Source organism: Micromesistius poutassou (assembly GCF_964030765.1).
Source record: "Micromesistius poutassou genome assembly, chromosome: 13".
Lineage (NCBI taxonomy): Eukaryota > Metazoa > Chordata > Actinopteri > Gadiformes > Gadidae > Micromesistius > Micromesistius poutassou.
In genome coordinates, this window is record NC_140283.1 from 13,872,316 (window position 1) to 13,890,344 (window position 18,029).

Below are 18,029 nucleotides of genomic sequence, written 5' to 3' on the forward strand. Positions count from 1 at the left end.
ACACACACACACACACACACACACACACACACACACACACACACACAAACACACACACACACACACACACACACACACACACACACACACACATACATACATACATACATACATACATACATACATACATACATACACACACACACATACATACATACATACATACATACATACATACATGGACCTTGGTGCTCAGACCAGCCAGATATAGGGCCTTTCAACACCAGTCTGTCAGTGACCAAATTGTTTTGGAATTCCAAGGGCCACTCTTCCTCCCTGTTCTGATTTCTCCCGTTGTCACAGCGATTAGGTTCTGGTCTCTGAGTGATTCTGCTACTATGTTGAGGTAAATCCACCGCGAAGAGTGTAAATATTGATTTAATAGAAGCAGTTGTTTTCAAAGTGCAGTTAAATATAATGAAAACATATGTCCCCCCAAAAAAGGAACTGGTCCCACACATCTTACTGGTGGACAGTGGAAAGCAGACCAGTGCAACAATTGCAATCTCCTGGTCGACACTCGTTCACTACTTGAGGACACTGGAAGTGGTCCAGTATTGTGATCGTCCACTACTGGGAGCTGTATAGTACATCCACCATCTGATCATGTTGGAAACTAGAAGGTCCAACCGTAGGCTGATGTACAGTTTACAGTGTTTTTTTGGGTGTTTTCTTTGTGAAGACTGTGAAAAATACTTTAGTGATGGATGCCAGAGCCCTGCCACCAAATGCTGCAAGTATAAGATGCTTTTGTGGCTCCCAGGGTCAGCCAATGCGACAGCTTCTGAGGAGAACTTGGGTCGTTTGAGCTATAGGTGATCAGGTAGGAACAGGTCTGCTTTTGAAGTATAATGATGTCCTGGTTCACCAAATTTTGTTTTTCAACCCTGCAAATGCCAAATCTACTTTATATGTAATGCATATATATACATTTCTTTAAATATAATGAACAGTGACCTCAGCCCTTTGCAAGCTTCAGAACATTACACATCACACATGAATAAGAAATGAACTATGAGTACACCAACTATAACTTTCCCGGCGGTACCATCGGCCCACTAAATCATAGCTAATGGACAGTTGGGCCGTGTGATGCGGTTCCAAGTGAGGACAGACAAGGTATTCAAAGTATGAGGAGTTTGGAGGGCTGGTTGCCCGGCGCGGATGGCTCCTTGTCTCTCTAAATTCCCAGCAGCACCCTCCCCGCCTGTTCTCCTTAGATCCTTAACGAAGGTGAGCTGACCCAGTGGGTCACAGTGGTACTGATGCCAGAGTAGAGCTGGTACGAGGGATCAGAAGCTCTGATTAGTTTGTCTTTGTGTGTGTGTGTGTGTGTGTGTGTGTGTGTGTGTGTGTGTGTGTGTGTGTGTGTCCATGTGTGTGTCCATGTGTGTTTGTGTGTGTCCATGTGTGTTTGTGTGTGTCCATGTGTGTTTGTGTGTGTGTGTGTGTGTGTGTGTGTGTGTGTGTGTGTGTGTGTGTGTGTGTGCGTGTGTGTGTGTGTGTCCATGTGTGTGTCCATGTGTGTTTGTGGGTGTCCATGTGTGTTTGTGTGTGTGTGTGTGTGTGTGTGTGTCCATGTGTGTTATAAATAATGAGCTGGATAGGCATTTCAGAGCTGTTGATTCTCCATGTGACTCAGGCAGAAAATCTCTAAAGGCTAACCAGCGCCTGTCTGGTTCTGTCATTGGTTCTCCTTTCAGTAAGTAATGTCAGGTATGGAAGCGCAGGCCAGAGAACTGCATACAGACACGGGAGAACATTGTTTTTGTGTGAGACAATGTGAATTAACCTTTTTTCAGTAAAGTTGACACTGGATTACATCTCCTGTCATTCGTGTCAGACTGAGTTACTGTGCCTACAGTTTGTTAGTGCCTCTTTTGATATCCAGACGGAATACGACTACAATGCCATTAGCAAGAGAGAGGGTCAGAAAGAGTGACACTGTTTATGTGTTTAGCACCAGTGTTCTGTTCATGTTTCCAATACAAACAGAGGAGGATTCTAGCTTGAAAAGGTTGAAAAAACACTCAATACAAGCAAAATGATGCTCTTATAGAAGGAATGAGGAGGCTGAGGAATGAGAAAGATAAAACATTTAAAATGTTTCCGAGCTCTGCTGGGCATGTTGCTACACCTACCAGCACTGATATTTACAGAAGCTTAAGTTTTGCAACTCATCCCCAGCCAATCTTATAGTAGGCTATACAGTTTTTGTTCTTATTTCTTGTTAGTGAAATAAGAGGGTTAGAGGAGAGGAGCATTTGGCCAAATTCTTCTTGCCATCTGGAAACCAATAAAGGACCTTCTTTGGCAGGTAGTAATTTGAGTTTAAATGGGTACCATGATTACATATGCCATACAGCCACATTATATGCCTGCCTTATGGACAGGTTTGTTTCACAATAAAATACATTATAATGAACTATTATGGGTTGTTGGCCTTGTGAAACAAAACGTACAACGTGCAGAGGCTCTGTGATAATATAGCTTTATTACACTGAGGAACTTCGGACATCACATAGCATGTACCATTGGGAAACGTAACGGACAACAGCTAAATCCTGGATCACACGCACAGATATACACAGAACAGTGATGAGCATGTGGCACAATAGGCCACTGTGAATTTGAACAGACAGACAGACAGACAGACAGACAGACACACACACACACACACAGAATGGGCATACGGTCAAGGTTCATGTTCGATCCAGTTTATTCAACTCTTATTATTTTATTTTCTAACGTTTGTACTGTGACGTACTTACGACACACAAAAAGTGATACAAACACATGGGTTGATAAGTAAAGCAATATGGCTGCGTACAGTACACACAAGCAGACCCAATCCTTTCAAGGTATTTACAAAATGGCAGTGGTTTGTCGAAAAGGAAAGGATTTATTTGGTGGCATTCTTCTTTTGGCTTCTTTGTATGAAGCAACGTTCGCTCCCTAGCAAACCGTTTCTCAATATGGCATCACTTTCAACTGGAGGCTCATTAAGGATATAAAAATATAGTACAGCAATTTTCTTGTCATAGCAAACATTCATACCTGTCCGTCAATGGCCCTCATCACATCAGCAGCCATAGAAAATATATATGTATATATACACAAACAAAATAACAATAACAACAAACAATATACATAGGTCAAAAGGGAAACCGTTTCATCGATGAACTGTTTCTTCATAAAGGCTACACATCTGTCATGAACACCCAGATGTTGGTAATGACAGCTGAGGATGGCTGTCACTGATAGCATAGGCATGCCTCAAGCGAGGGTTTGTACATATATATAAAAAGATGCATTTAGCAACTATCAAAATCAAGGAAGTAAAAGGGTCATTGATTTTCTACTCTTAGGTTGGCCTTCTGAAATAAAATAAAAAACATCTGGACCTGAAGCTGTCCGGATGCCACTACATATCCTTCTAGTTGGTTTAGGGTCGGATTATATTCACTTAGTTCATGTTGATATTTACAATGACCAAAGTAATTCAATTCATTAATTTAACAATGAATGGTATACATTCATAGTTAAATTATTCAGCATTTCGGAATATGACTGACTATAAAAAATATGACTTTTTTGTCCTGAGAGATGTGTGGACTCAAAGTAAATAATACGTTTGTTCTGAAGGGTAAAATTACTCTGATGTATTGAAAGTTGAAGTTCCAACATCAAGATTTGGGGCTACTCGTGTTGTTCTGCATAACCATGGAAACCAAGAATACCATGGCAGTGGAGGCATTACGGAATGGAGGTTTAAGGTTACCTCACATGATCCAGCCTTTATACTTCAGAATCTTTTATCTCGCTCATTCGTCACACCTAACAGCAGGTCATAAATGTTAGAACAACAAGAATCTTGGATAAAACACAGTTTTTGGCAATTAACCATCAAACTTCAATAGAGACATGCTTTCCATCAAGCGTAATAAAACAGACGTGTGGCTGCTGTTGATTCTCCTCTCCAACCAGCACCAACCAAACCTACAAGCATCTACTTGTTGTCAGACGCTCACTGTTTTGACATGTAATGTGTCGACATGGTGATGGGCTGTTTCAACTTAAAGTGTTCTTTAGTAGAGAAAAGAAGTCAGTTCCAGAGAAAAGACTCTACTCTTTTTTTTCTTGGAAACATCTGTTGATTCCACACAGGTGAGTCACACGTGAGACGTTCCTCCTACAGCATCAAACTCGCAGAATGCAGGAGATAATTACACACGTATAGTATCCAGAGATCAATGAGGGAGTAACAGAAAACCGCCCGCATCCACACACGCACACACACAAACTCTTTTTGTGCATGCACACATGCACACACACACACACACACACACACACACACACACACACACACACACACACACACACACAGTACTGAGCTTCATACTAAAAGAGAACATGTGTGTGTGTGTGTGTGTGTGTGTGTGTGTGTGTGTGTGTGTGTGTGTGTGTGTGTGTGTGTGTGTGCGTGTGTGTGTGTGTGCGTGTGTGTGCTTTTTTGTGTGTGTGCGTATTTGTCTTTATTTATTTGTATGAATTCAGCAGGGCAGGCCATTTATTTTTTCTCGCCACAATAAATGACACTTGCCATTTGTCGGCCATTCACATTAACGGCGAGACACGGCAAAAGAAAAAAAAGATAGATCGGTGCCATATTGAAGCACATGCCACCCAGGGACGAAAAGAAAGGAACCACACCTCACATTACCCGGCCCATCGTAGCGCCGCCCCCCCCCACCCAACACACAGAGATGTCGTGGGCGGGGGTGTGATGTTTCCATGCCTTTGTGCTTGTGAGACAGTGGCTTTGTCCGCTAGTAGGAGGAGTTCCTCCTTGCCGTGTAATTGTCTTGTAGGAAAACCACAAGAGAGCCGGCCTTTTTGACCCCTCTGGGTCACCGAGGGGTCAGAGGTCGGGCATGGGGGGGGGGGTTTCTTCGGAGGAGCGTGAGTTCATTCAGGTTAGTGTTCAGCTCGGCCCGTGCTAGTCTGTGAACCCCACAGTTCACTCACAGTTTTGGAAAACGCACGAAGAAGGTTAATGGTCATTCTTATGTACACCCAGTGAGCAGTCGTCGCCGTGGCGACCCGTCTGCATTACAGTGTTACACCGTTTATGTACAGCAGTGTATCCTCGTCTTTGCAAAAAGTCCTGTTTCCATCGTCCATCCTTCGGTTTTGCATCCATTCTCTCTCCGTTCTCTGCAGTCGTTTGTTTGTCTCTCTCTCTTTCTCTTTCTCTCTCTGTCTCTCTCTTCCTGTTACCGTATTCGGCTAACGAGGCCCCGCCCCTTCCTGTCAGGTGCAGCAGTCCAGGTGGGGGTGCTGCAGGACATGAGACGGGGAGGGCGGAGAGGTGGAGGTGCTGGCGGTGGGGTAGGGGTCGGCGGAGGGGTAGTGGGAGGAGGAGGAGGCGGAGGAGAAGGAGGAGGTGGAGGTGCGGGGGTACGGAGAGGTGGGGGAGAGGAGGGGAGGGTAGGGGCTCATCTTGTCCAGGTTGACGTAGGTGGTGTTGAGGAGGACGTAGTGCTCGCCACTGAAGCTGGAGAAGATGCCGGCAATGCGGGCCACCAGCTCAGAGAAGGTGGGCCGGCGCTCCAGCTTGGGGTGCCAGCACTCCACCATCACAGTGTACCTGGAGGGGGGGGGGGGGGGGGGGGGGGGGGGGCAGGGGGTGGGAGGGAGACCAGACAGGTCACATGTCTGACAGGTCGGGGAAAATGAGTCTAATCATTTGATTTCGGAATACACTTTGTCTACATTCTCATCGCTCCTAGAGGTAGCTCCCCTCCTCGCTACTTTGATAGGAGTTGTTAGTTTGCGTTTGTATCACCACTGTAGCCAAGGTGTGTATTGTGAATTAGGCCCCCAGGTGAGACTGTGAGAACCCTTTTTGGTTTCCCTTTTTGCTTCCTTATATCACCAAAATAGTTTACACCATGAGAACCCGTCTTTGGTTTGTGTTTATTTGTATCCTTTGAGGTTTGAGCCAATAATGTGACAATAAAAGTTATGAATCTTTGTCTCACTGAAGATGATTGGTAAATGCTGTTGGTGTGTCCTCCCATGATCATGTTTCATTAATCCAAATACTTTGTAGTGGGGGGCGACATACTTTGTAAATGGGGCGACAAGGAACTCCTTTCAATCAATGAGACACCACCAATCCCTACTGATCTAAACAATCCTTGCCTTTAACACATAGAAAATATATATCAATGATATATATCTATAGATATATATATATATATATATCTATATGATATAGATCTACAGAGGGGCTAGAGGACAGCATAGCATGGTGGTAGCTATTATAGTATAGAATTCAAGGATGCATGCATATTCCAAATAAAGAGGATTTCATCACGACATGAAGTGTTTTGTTTCGTTTTAAAAGAGGGGCAAAACAAACAAGAAGTAGGAGTAGTTTGTGGTACTCTAATGTCGCCATGATTCCACCACTATTCAGGGATACGGCATTCATTCACCTGTACTTCAAAAGGCCAGCCCAACCTTTAATAGTCCTGCAAACAGCTCAATTAGCCCCTTAGAATGTTGCAAAGGACCACGCAGAGGTCACAGCGTTGCTACGTTATGGAGCCGCTTATGGGCAGAGCAAATGCTAGCTTGCCGTGTCTGTAATCACCGGCGGTGAACATTTCGCAGCGATGAATCAGCCTGGGTTTCCTGCAAGGACGTCTAATTTATGACCTGAGAAACATTGTACAGTAGTAGCCTCCCTTCACAGATACCACACATCACTCATAGCAGGCCTTCAAACGGTTTATCCCCAACGCCGGCTCTCAAGGCTGCCCGGCCATTCTCCTACCTCTTCTAGCTAATAAAGGTCCACCTCATTGGCACCTGGGAAGAATAAAGCGGTATCTGCGTCAGACGGTGTTTGACCCGGGTGCGTTAGATCTCAGACTACAGTTAGCCTGTTTGCGATACTGGAAGATATTGGGGCTTAGAGTTTGGTGATCTATTGTCCCCCTGTGTGGTGTATCTATCTACTACGTCATCTGCTGCTTGTCTAACATCCCATTTCCCAGGCCGCCTCCACCAGGGCATTCCTGCTCTGCTGGACTGTCCTCTCTCTCTCTCTCTCTCTCTCTCTGGGTGTCAGTTGAAAATGCCTTGGGGTAGGAGGGCTGTTTGTTTCTAAAGAACTCAGTCAGCCATGACTCTACACTATGGACAAGGTCAAAGAAAGGCCACGAGGTGTGTGTGTGTGTGTGTGTGTGTGTGTGTGTGTGTGTGCGCATGTGTTTGTGTATGTGCTCACTTCAAGTCTTCAAGTCAAGGAGTATCAGTTTGACAGTGGGATGTGTCCATATGTGTGTGTGTGTATGCATTGTGTTCCTGTCCGCCATATTATGTATCATGTTCATATCCGTATCTGACCTTGTCTTTCACCAAGCAAATTACTTTTTTTGTGTGTGTGTGTGTGTGTGTGTCTGCTTGTGTGGGAGGGAGAGCGAGAGAGAGAGAGAGAGAGAGAGAGAGAGAGAGAGAGAGAGAGAGAGAGAGAGAGAGAGAGAGAGAGAGAGACAGACAGACAGACAGAGAGACAGAGAGAGCGAGCGAGTCAGAGACAGAGAGCAAGAGATAGTGGGACAGACGGACAGACAGACAGAAAGAAAGTGAGACAGAGAGAGAATGAGAGAGTCAGAGACATAGTGAGAGAGCGAGGGAGAGAGGGGACAAACTCACAGGGCATCAGGGCAGAACTCTGGTTGTAGCAGCCTCCTTCCTTGCAGCAGGTACACCGTGATGTCGAACGAGTTCACGTCAGAGTAGGGCGGGGCTCCGCGGGTCATGAGTTCCCATAGCAACACACCAAATGACCACTGTTTTGGAAAAAAAGTTGCTTGATTATCCAAAAAGATAAGTGATAAGTGATCATTTTTGGTTTGTGTTATTGGTGTGTAAATGTGTGTGTATGTATACGCCACGGTGTGTGTGTGTGTTGGCGTGTGCGTCCTCCTCACCACGTCAGACTTGGTGGTGAACTTGTGTGTCTGCAGGCTCTCCAGAGCCATCCATTTCACAGGTAGCTTCACCGCGTTTTTATTGTGGACGCTGTAGTATTCCTTATCATAGACGTCCCGCGCCAGACCAAAGTCTGCCACTTTGACTATGAAGCTCTCATCCAGCCTGGAAACACACACACACACACACACACACACAAAGAAAGAAACAGGTTTAGCCAAAGGATAATGACAGTCTCTACAAAGACTCTTCTCTTCTCTTTCTTTAGTCTGTCTTCTCCTAAGTGGGTCCCTCTGGTTAACTGCTAATGAACCCTATGGTACACTCACATGCAGTTTCTGGCAGCCAGGTCGCGGTGGACAAACTTCTGGCTGGCCAGATACTCCATGCCGCGAGCCACCTGCAGCCCGAAGCCCATCAGGTCCTTCACCGTCGGGTTCTGGAAGCAACACACAACCATGGTCAGAACCACCGTCTGAATCAGGCTCGGCCAATAGATGAAGAAGTTTCAGTGTCTTATTAATAATCTATTTTTATTTGTAGATAAACAGTGTTATGTAAATGTTAAGTTATTGCCCAAATGGGCAAGATCTTGAAAGGAACAAATACATTGACCCTTACAGAATCAACGTATAGTGGTCTCTATAGCCGTGTGTGTGTGTGTGTGTCCCCTTACGTGTCCCTCGTCTCGAATGAAGTTGCGCAGGTCTCCATGCTTCATGTAGGGCAGGACCACCAGAGGGGATCCCTCCGGGGGCAGGCAGATGCCCAGCAGGGAGAGCACGTTGGGGTGGCTGAAGTCCTTCATGATGATCCCCTCCTTCAGGAACTGGGAAACCTCCTCCAGGTCTGTGATGCCTAGAGGGTGGAGAGGAGAGAGGGAGGGGTGGAGAAGAGGATAGAGAAGGGTGAAGGAGAGAGGAGGGACAGGGGCAGAGGAGAGGAGAGAGCGGGGTAGAGGAGAGAGGAGAGAGGAGATACAGGGGTAGAGAGGAGGAGAGGGGGGTGGTGGACAATGAGAGAGGGGATGGAGATGAGGAGAAAGAGGGGTGGGTGGAGGAGAGAGAGGGGGAGGAGAGGAAAAGATCCAGAGATGAAGGGAGTGATGAAGGAGAGGAGAAGAGGAGGAAGGGGATGAAAGGAATAATAGACAACAGAGATTAGAGAGAGACATTTTCAACAAACAATGCCCAGTGTTACACCTGACATACAGCTCTTATAATTTAAACTGACAGAATAACAAGTAAAACACCCTTTTCCCTGAGGTGTGTTTGTCCTACGATAACATCACCGGGAAAAGGGTCGATAATAGCGTACAGTAGATAATGAGTAACCTTGTATCTTGTTAACCATTAATTTAAAAAACAACAACCCACTAATCGAGAGGGAAGCCAAGTGAATCAAATAGTAATTCACTCATTAGTCAGACAGCCTTAATTTTACACCAGGATTAATAGGCAGAGCGGGTGATGTGTGCGTGTGTGTGTGTGAGTGTGGGGGGGAGGGGGGGCAGTGATCCAGGTGAAGTCAAGAGTGAGATCATCTGTGAGGAGATCAATTTAAAATCTCAAGCCCAGACCGGAGTCTCCTTGGGCGTGAACTGGGCGTGAGTGGTCATTCTACCAGCACAGAGCCAGAGTGCCAAAGCTGCTGATACAGCTATTGTTTCAGTAGCCCCCCCCCCCCCCACCTCCCACCCACCCACCCAACCACCAACGCCAAGCAACCTACAGCGGATTCCCATTAACCAATCCCATCTCAGCCCGTGGTGTCATGGTACTTTAGCCTCGCTGAGAGGCCGTAATGTGGTTAGAGGCCGAGGCCCTTCTCTGAAGAGAAACATCTGATTAGCCCCGCAGCGTGCTCCCGGCCCAGAGAGGAGGACGAGAGAGATGTTCTCCAACAAACGCTTCCATTTTCAGCGATGCAATGTTTTGATGTACTGACAGAGTCTGTTTAGCATCTACCAGCGTGCACACGCTCAGGGGGGGAAACCGATTGGACCCGCGCGGCGTTGTTCGGTCACGTCTTCGGGATGTGATGTATACATACGTAGGAATATGAATGCTGTATTATGACGTCTCTGTTTATTCTCTAATGCAGAACCCCAGGAAAGCTTGCTCATCTCATGTGTTTTTGTGTTCGTTTTTCAGTTGAATCTCCCCTTGGGCAACGTTAAAAGCAAACCATACGATGGCCGACCCTCTTGGGAAATCACTGAACCCAATAAGAGGTTCAACTCCCAGGGGACGAGCACCTCCTGGGACTGTTTGGAGGGTAGGGGGTCGGTGATGGTATGGTATTGCTAGCCTTTTTATGCCTTTCTATCATTTGGGCATTAATCTCCCGGCTGAGTGTGACAGCTGATATGATTAGGGAGGACCCTGATGGCATCCACGCCCTCGGAAGCTCATCCATCATCATCAGCATCAGCATCAGTATCATCATCATCATCATCATCATTTTCTTCATCATCAGCTCAGGCTGCTAGAAAGCGCTCAGATAAAATGAAATCTCGCTGCTGGCCCTGTGAGATCACATCAAAGCCCTGGCCTGGATAATCGTCTACACGTATTTAGATGTATTTGAAGTGCAGTTTGGGTTTTATGTGTATCTGTTGGGCATTTGTGTGTGTGTGTGTGTGTGTGTGTGTATGTGTGTGTGTGAACGTGTGCATGACCATGTATGTGTGCGTGTGCGTGAGCATGTGTGTGCTTGCATGTGTGTGTTTGTGCACTTAAGGGCTTTTCCTTACTGCTCCTGGTTGTTGTGTGTTTTTACTTACGGTTCAGGGACTTGACTGCACAGTGCTGCTTCTGACCATCGGGCTCCAGCAGTGTGCCGTGGAACACACAGCCAAAGTGCCCTGGAGGAGGACACACCGGGAGACACTCATCAGTCAAAGGACAACACCGGGACATTCACAATACACCTCAAATACAACTCCATTATGGACATGATTAAATTGTAGTTATTGTTCCATCGTTATTTGTACAATGAGCCAAAACTAGTTACAATGAAAAACAATGAGTGTTTCATGTTTTCTTTCTAAGGAGCGAGGATAATCGGCTATGTGTGGCACTGACCATGCGACGGGGAAGGGTCCATTATTCAAGTTCCCTCCACACTAAATCCCCGCCACAGGACACCCAACACCACTGTTTATTCATTAATAGCACCAACCGAGCAAATACGCCAACACCCCCCGGAGTGACTGTGTCTTCTTCTATTAAATTAGAACTACTCATAAAGCCTGCCGGACTCGCCCCAGACACAAGGGGGGTGGGGGGGGGGCGAGGGATTAAACTTGCACGCCGTTCTCCTATCGCCGTCTTTGCAGATGGCTGAGGGTGTCCCATTACCACTCGGCCCAACAATGGAGTCGGAGATTACCAGCCGCCAACCAATCACCCCACCCAACCTCTGTAATAATCCTGCCTAGAGAGTCAGGCTTTTGGAAGAGGAGGAGGGCGTGGGGGTGGGGGTATGGTGGTGGTGCTGGTGGTGGTGGAAGTAGGCGGGGAAGGGGGGCGATTTTAGTGAGTTATCCCAGAGTGGGTCTCCACTAGGTCTCTGGGTTTGCCGCCCTACCTCGTGGGCTGTGTGAAGAATTTGATCCAGGGCCCGTGAGCATAGTGTTTAAAGTGCTCAGCATAGTGCAGCCGTTTGCGTCGGTGTGTCAAATTGTGCGGCTGGATAATGGGAGCGATTAAACCCAGCCGGGGTGAACCTATAACCCATGTATAGTTTTACACAAGGAAGTCTTTGTAGCGGCACCTTTTTTAACACTTTAACACTTTTACTGCAATTATTTTTTCCCACCAAACATGAATTGGTAAAAGATAAGAAGGAGGGATTAAATTCCGTGGGCCATTGGGAGCTGTGGGTTTGGGTCTGGGATAGTTTGGTCAGCGCAGACTACAGTGACTACAGGGATTCAAGATTATACTTCATACACATATCATTTACTATTTCTGGTAGGTTATGTAGTCATGCAGATTTTTGTGTACATATTCTATAAATAAGTTTTATGTGTAGACAATATATTTATATATATATATATATACACAGTACACTTGCACAACACACAACAATGCAATCGTGTGTGACATGTTGGCATCTCCCACACATGTGCTGCTAGTGTATGTGTGTGTTGTTAGTGTAAATGTGTGTGTGTTGTTAGTGTATATGTGTGTGTGCGTTGTGTGACGGGCCGCTGAGGCTCACCCCTGCCGATGACCTGGTGGAGGTGGAGCAGCAGCTTCTCCCTGGCGATCACCACGTGCTGCACCTCCTGCAGCAGCTGCGGGTGCAGGCACGACGGGTCGATGTGCACGGGCGCAAACAGCAGGGGGGCCACCAGGTCCCCGTCGGCCCCCATCCTCATGCCCGCTCCTAGGGCCCCCAGCCTGGGAGACAGCAGCTCCCGGTTGGCCCCGTAGATGGGCGGAGGGGCCCCGCGACAAGCCTCGGGTCTCTCCATGCCCTGGTCTGTTCGGAGAGCGACACGGTTTCAAAAGGTCAAAGGTTGCACTGTGTGTGGCAGTACATCAGAGAGAGAGAGAGAGAGAGTCGGAATGGAGGAAGAACAATAGGAGGAGGAGGATCATGTATGATGTGGTATGTTTGTATGTAGGACGCCACACAGGATGGAAGTAGGTCTTAGGGCTGTCTGGGTATGATCAGAGTATTTGCACATTTTTTGCACATCATCTTCTGCACTCTCCTTACTGTGGAAGTCGCTCAGCAGCCTCACTATACAAACATCAGGAACTCAGAGCAGTCTGATCCATCCCCTCCAACCAACCAAACCACCACCACCACCACCACCACCACCACCACCAACCACCACCTAATGCTCTCTGGGGGGGAGTGCACAGTTTCAACACCTCCAGTCCTGGCTTGCGGTGTCGGCAGAAGCTATTTGGCGGCTGAAGCTAAGAGCGAAATACACAGCCTGGAGGTCCATAGTGGAGGCAGTGGGAAGGGAAAGATGAGGAAAAGAGAGCAGATGAAGGTGTAGGGGGGTCGGTAAAGGGGTCTGTTGACGTACCCTCCAGCAGGGTGGCCCGGTAGTCCACAGACTCATGGGACACCAGCTCGTTAGTGGGGCTGACGCTGCGGGCGTTGGCCAGCCTGTCCAGGTGCTGGATGTTTGTTCCCATATCATACCACACCTCAGAATGATCTGCACACGCACAGAGAGAGAGAGAGAGAGAGAGAGAGAGAGAGAGAGAGAGAGAGAGAGAGAGAGAGAGAGAGAGAGAGAGAGAGAGAGATAGAGCACCGGAAAATAAGTGAGAGGCATTCAAAATGAATACTTAAAGTAGCGGAGCAGAGGAGCAGGAGCTTAATGGTGCCAAGAGGGAGGACGAGACAAGGGAGACGAGGCACAGATGCTTAGTCAAGGAGAGAGAGAAAGAGAGAGAGAGAGAGAGAGAGAGAGCGAGAGAGAGTGCACCACAGTCGCTGCCTTAAGAAACACCAACATCACAGTGAGAAACGGACGGGACATTCAGCTCCAATTTCCCAAGGAGCACACAGGCACACACACACACACACACACACACACACACACACACTCACACACACCATAACATAACACAAAACATAACTTAACATGCATAACCATCTGCACGCACAAACACACCCAGTCCCGCAGACATGCACTTGCACAGCACTGTTCCTGTTCCAGGCATCCTCCCACTCAACCACATTGAAACATTCACAGACATGCTCGAAGACACAATCATGTCCTGACACCCAGACACTCACGTACAGGCTACAGTAAAAGCTCACATACAGACTACAGCAGAGGACCAAGCAGCTGCCAAGCCAGATGGCCTGTGGGTCAGTCAGTCAGTCAGTCCGTCTGTCTGTCTGTCTACAGGTCTGACTCCCTGTCTCTGAATGGCACTTCTGTCTATATGTCTGTGTGTGTGATTGTCTCCTGTCTCTCTGTCTCTACATGTCTCTCTCTCTCTCTCTGATCTTGTCACTGCCCGTCACCCGGCCTGTCAGTGTGTCCATGCGTCTCCATTTATCTATCCATCTGTCTGTCTTCCCTTATTTAACTGTCTGTCTGTCTATGTCTACTGTCTGTGTCCATGCATCTCTTTGTCCCTGTCTATCTATCGGCCTGTGTGTCTACCCATCTCACTGACTCGACCTGTCTGTCTGTCTCTGTTCCTGTCTGTGTGAACCCCTTACCGTCTACGTGTTTCTTCCTCCTCCACAGCAGCAGGGACCCCAGCAGCACCAGCAGCAGGCTGCTGACCCCCACGCAGGCCACCACCAGGCTGCTGAAGCTCTGCTCCTGGGCCAGGGTCACCACGCCCAGGGTCCGGATGTTGTCTGCCTGCCGCCACTGGGGCACACACACACACACACACACACACACACACACACACACACACACACACACAGGGGAGAGAGAGGGGGTCACCTTGGGCTGCATAACCTTCTCCTCCTACCAGAAGAAGAGATGGAGGGCCACAACACTCACTCACTAGCGTCTCCCCCTACCCCCTACGCTAGAACCACTGCTGCAGCCTAACAGCCTCATCCGATAATACCTCTAAAGACATCCTCACAGACAGGTCATACTCAGCATCCGGAGGTCCCCTCCTCTCAGAGAGATGAGCCACTTGACATTTCACCTGAACATTTAGAAAGTTTGCTCAGGCCTCCATGAGACGCCAGGCGGACTATAAATGACCTTCTGCTCTTTAGAGGCTCCAATCCCCCAGCCACTCCCCAGGTGATTTATGCAGTATGTGCAGGGCACTGTAAACAGTATAGATTTAACTGTAAAATAGGAATCTTGTTTAGCGTTTGTTGTAATTAATGGCACACTTAGCCGAATGAAATTCAGACAAATCCGTCTTCTGCACATTTGGAAATTCTGTAATGTCTGAATATGAATGAAAAAACAGACTGCCCAGCGTCTGTTCCTATAGTGACTCCTCTCTGGTAATCTATACGCTGAACCTCTAATTATGTCAGTTGTACTGTTGTGTTTTCACACACACACACACACACACACACACACACACACACACACCCCCCCCCACACACACACACACACACACACACACACACACACACACACACACACACACACACACACACACACACACACACACACGGTTCACAACTGCTGCAGTGGATAGATATCCGTCTTTACTAGGGGCTAATAAAGCCACCCTAATGCCTTAAGTCCACCATGAATCTCCTCAGAGGACAACATGATATGTTTTATTGGTGGGATCTCTCCCTCAGAGACTGGTAATAACAATAAGTTTCCATGCAAAAGGGACAACCCGTGGTTCACAGTAACACCGTTTTATGGATGCAACGGAATGTGTCCAAAAGAAAGAGCATAAAATAACCGATTCCATCGTCTTCTTTTCATCTCTCCTTTGTCTCATATGCAGTACCAGAAATCTGCGGTGTATGTGTGTGTATGTGTGTGTGTGTGTGTGTGTGTGTGTGTGTGTACGCACTTATTATATGTAATGTAATGTATGTATGTATGTATGTATGTATGTATGTATGTATGTATGTATGTATGTATGTATGTATGTATGTATGTATGTATGTATGTATGTATGTATGTATGTATGTATGTATGTATGTATGTATGTATGTATGTATATACTGTATGTATGTATTTATGTATGAAAGTATGAATGTATGTATGTATGCATGTTTGTATGTATGTATGTATGTATGTTTGTATGTATGAAAGTATGAATGTATGTATGTATGCATGTTTGCATGAATGCATGTATGTTTGTGTGCATGTATGTGTGGATGCATGTATGGCTCACCTCCACCTGCAGCTCCTTGGGGAGGGCGTGGCCTTGCAGCATGCGGGGCACGATGCACTCCACCGTGTTGCCGACCACACTCAGACTCTCACAGCTGTGGTTGGACACCGTCAGCACCTGACACTTCATGGCCTCTATGTCCATGTGGGAACCCTGGGGAAACAGAGGAAGGGAGTTGGGAGGAATGAGATACACACCGCGGAGGACGCAGCGTAGGGCGAGAGATGGTGGTGATTGAATGAATGAACGGCTAATGAAATAAGCCAAGCATGATGGGGAGGAGAGAGAGCTAGAAAGAGGGTCGAGTAAAGAGAGGGTAGGAATATAGAGGGAGAGAGACAGAGAGAAAGAGAAAGAGAAAGAGACAGAGGCAAGGTTGGAATAAGAAGTTTAAGTTACAGGGAGTTGCTTTGATGAAATGTGGAAGCCATGTTGCACCCTTTCAGATGGGCTCAAAATGCTAAAAAAAAAAAGTGTGTATGTGTGAGTGTGTATCTGAGTGTGTGTGTGTTTGTGTGGGTGGGGTTATCTGTTGGTGTGAGTCTGGGTGTGTGTGGGAGTGTGTGAGCATGTGAGTGTGTGAATATGTGGTGAATGTGTGAGTGTGTGTGTGTGTGTGTGTGTGTGTGTGTGTGTGTGTGTGTGTGTGTGTGTGTGTGTGTGTGTGCATGTGTGTGTGTCAGTGTGTGTGGGTGGGGTTATCTGTTTGTGTGAGTCCGGGTGTGTGTGGGAGTGTGTGGTTGTGGCTTAGTGTATGTGCAATTTTCAAAAGAAGGAAAGGGAGGGAGAGAGATGGATAGAGAGAGAGACACAGAGAGTGAGGGAGAGAGGAAGAGAGAGGGGAGTGATAGAGAAAGTGGTTGAATATTTGTGGCGACTGTGTAATTATCTGTGGTGAGCGTGAGTTAGTGAGTTAGTGAGGCCAATGCGTGTGGGTGAGTAGGCGATTGTGTCAGGGACGTGCATGTGACTGTAAGACAGTGAATGTAACATTGTGTTCAGTGTGTCCCCACGTGAGTGTGTATTTATATGATAAGTGTGTGTCTGGGAATGTGTGATTGATATAGAAAGTGAATGTGTTCGTCTAAGTTATTGTTGATCAGTTATTCTGTGTGTGTGTGTGTAGTGTTTATAAATGTCTGTCAGCGTGTCTGTGTGTCAATATGTGATTGTATGTGTGTGCCAGGCTACCTTATTATTTATTTTTTATTTGTTTCACCATGGTCTGTTTTTTCTCTCACAAAGACACACACACACACACACACACACACACACACATGTATGAGCATAGCAGGAGGCAATAAAGGGAATGATCCCATTCCTTGCGTGACAGCTTGGGATTTTCCAATTTGACACAGAGTAAGGCCTGCACCTGTTCACACACACACACACACACACACACACACACACACACGCACGCAAACACACCAGTATCGAATTTACCTCGATATTTTACTTATTAAACCATAAAAAAATGACCAATCTATAAAAAACGTATCGAGCATGTTTTACTTTGTTACATGGTCTTTCGTTAATTTTTCTTCGTTACATATCTGTACACAGATACTACAGAAAACCAGGAAACTAATCTGATCTGACTATTATTAACGGCTGCCATCGTTATCATTGCTGAGCTTCTCACGGTACTGCGACGAGATGTGCAGTGATATGGACCCAGATCCATGACACACACACAAGCAACCATTTTGGAGCAGAGCTGTCAATCAAAGCCAATTATGTCCTTTATCTATTGTTCCCTTAATCAGCAGCCATTTTGGGGCTAAAAGCTATCGGATGGCACTACAGTCGGTAACAGGAGAAGCTGCCTTTATTGGGGGGGGGGGGTAGGTGGAGGGAATTCCGGGGGCCGAGTTATGAGCTGGTGTTAAATGCGAGCCGTGTTGGTCTGATGGCGGGAGCGTACCAAGGTTAAAAACACTGTCGTTTGGTCTGGGCTGGGTGGGGTGGTGTGGGAGGGGTGGAGGAAGAGGAGGAGGAGGAGGAGGAGGAGGAGGAGGAGGAGGGGTTGGATCGGTGTCAGGACCAGGGTCATGGATGTGGGAAAAAAAAACAAGGAAAGAAAAGAGAAACGACTGGCGGATCCGGTGCAGAGCCGCCGGGCACAGCTGCTGCTGCCCGTCGGAGCCGGGGCCCCGATGAAAAAAAAACATCTCAAGGAGAGAGAAGAGA

At 47.0% G+C, this 18,029-nt stretch overlaps 1 protein-coding gene across 2 annotated transcripts in view; it reads right to left on the bottom strand.

Moving 5' to 3' along the window:
* Positions 1-2,492: 2,492 nt before the first annotated feature.
* Positions 2,493-18,029, bottom strand: part of met (MET proto-oncogene, receptor tyrosine kinase) — a 50,889-nt gene continuing 35,352 nt past the window's right edge. The window contains exons 12-21 of one of the 2 annotated variants that reach the window (XM_084477450.1): positions 15,840-15,992; positions 14,218-14,374; positions 13,061-13,195; positions 12,235-12,498; positions 10,793-10,873; positions 8,684-8,865; positions 8,337-8,446; positions 8,007-8,172; positions 7,729-7,865; positions 2,493-5,650 (exon numbers count right to left, since the gene is read on the bottom strand). In XM_084477450.1, coding sequence (XP_084333576.1) covers positions 5,314-5,650; positions 7,729-7,865; positions 8,007-8,172; positions 8,337-8,446; positions 8,684-8,865; positions 10,793-10,873; positions 12,235-12,498; positions 13,061-13,195; positions 14,218-14,374; positions 15,840-15,992 — 1,722 coding nt within the window. In that variant the 3' untranslated portion in view covers positions 2,493-5,313. The remainder of the gene's footprint in view (positions 5,651-7,728; positions 7,866-8,006; positions 8,173-8,336; positions 8,447-8,683; positions 8,866-10,792; positions 10,874-12,234; positions 12,499-13,060; positions 13,196-14,217; positions 14,375-15,839; positions 15,993-18,029) is intronic. The other variant, XM_084477451.1, reaches the window with a different exon arrangement.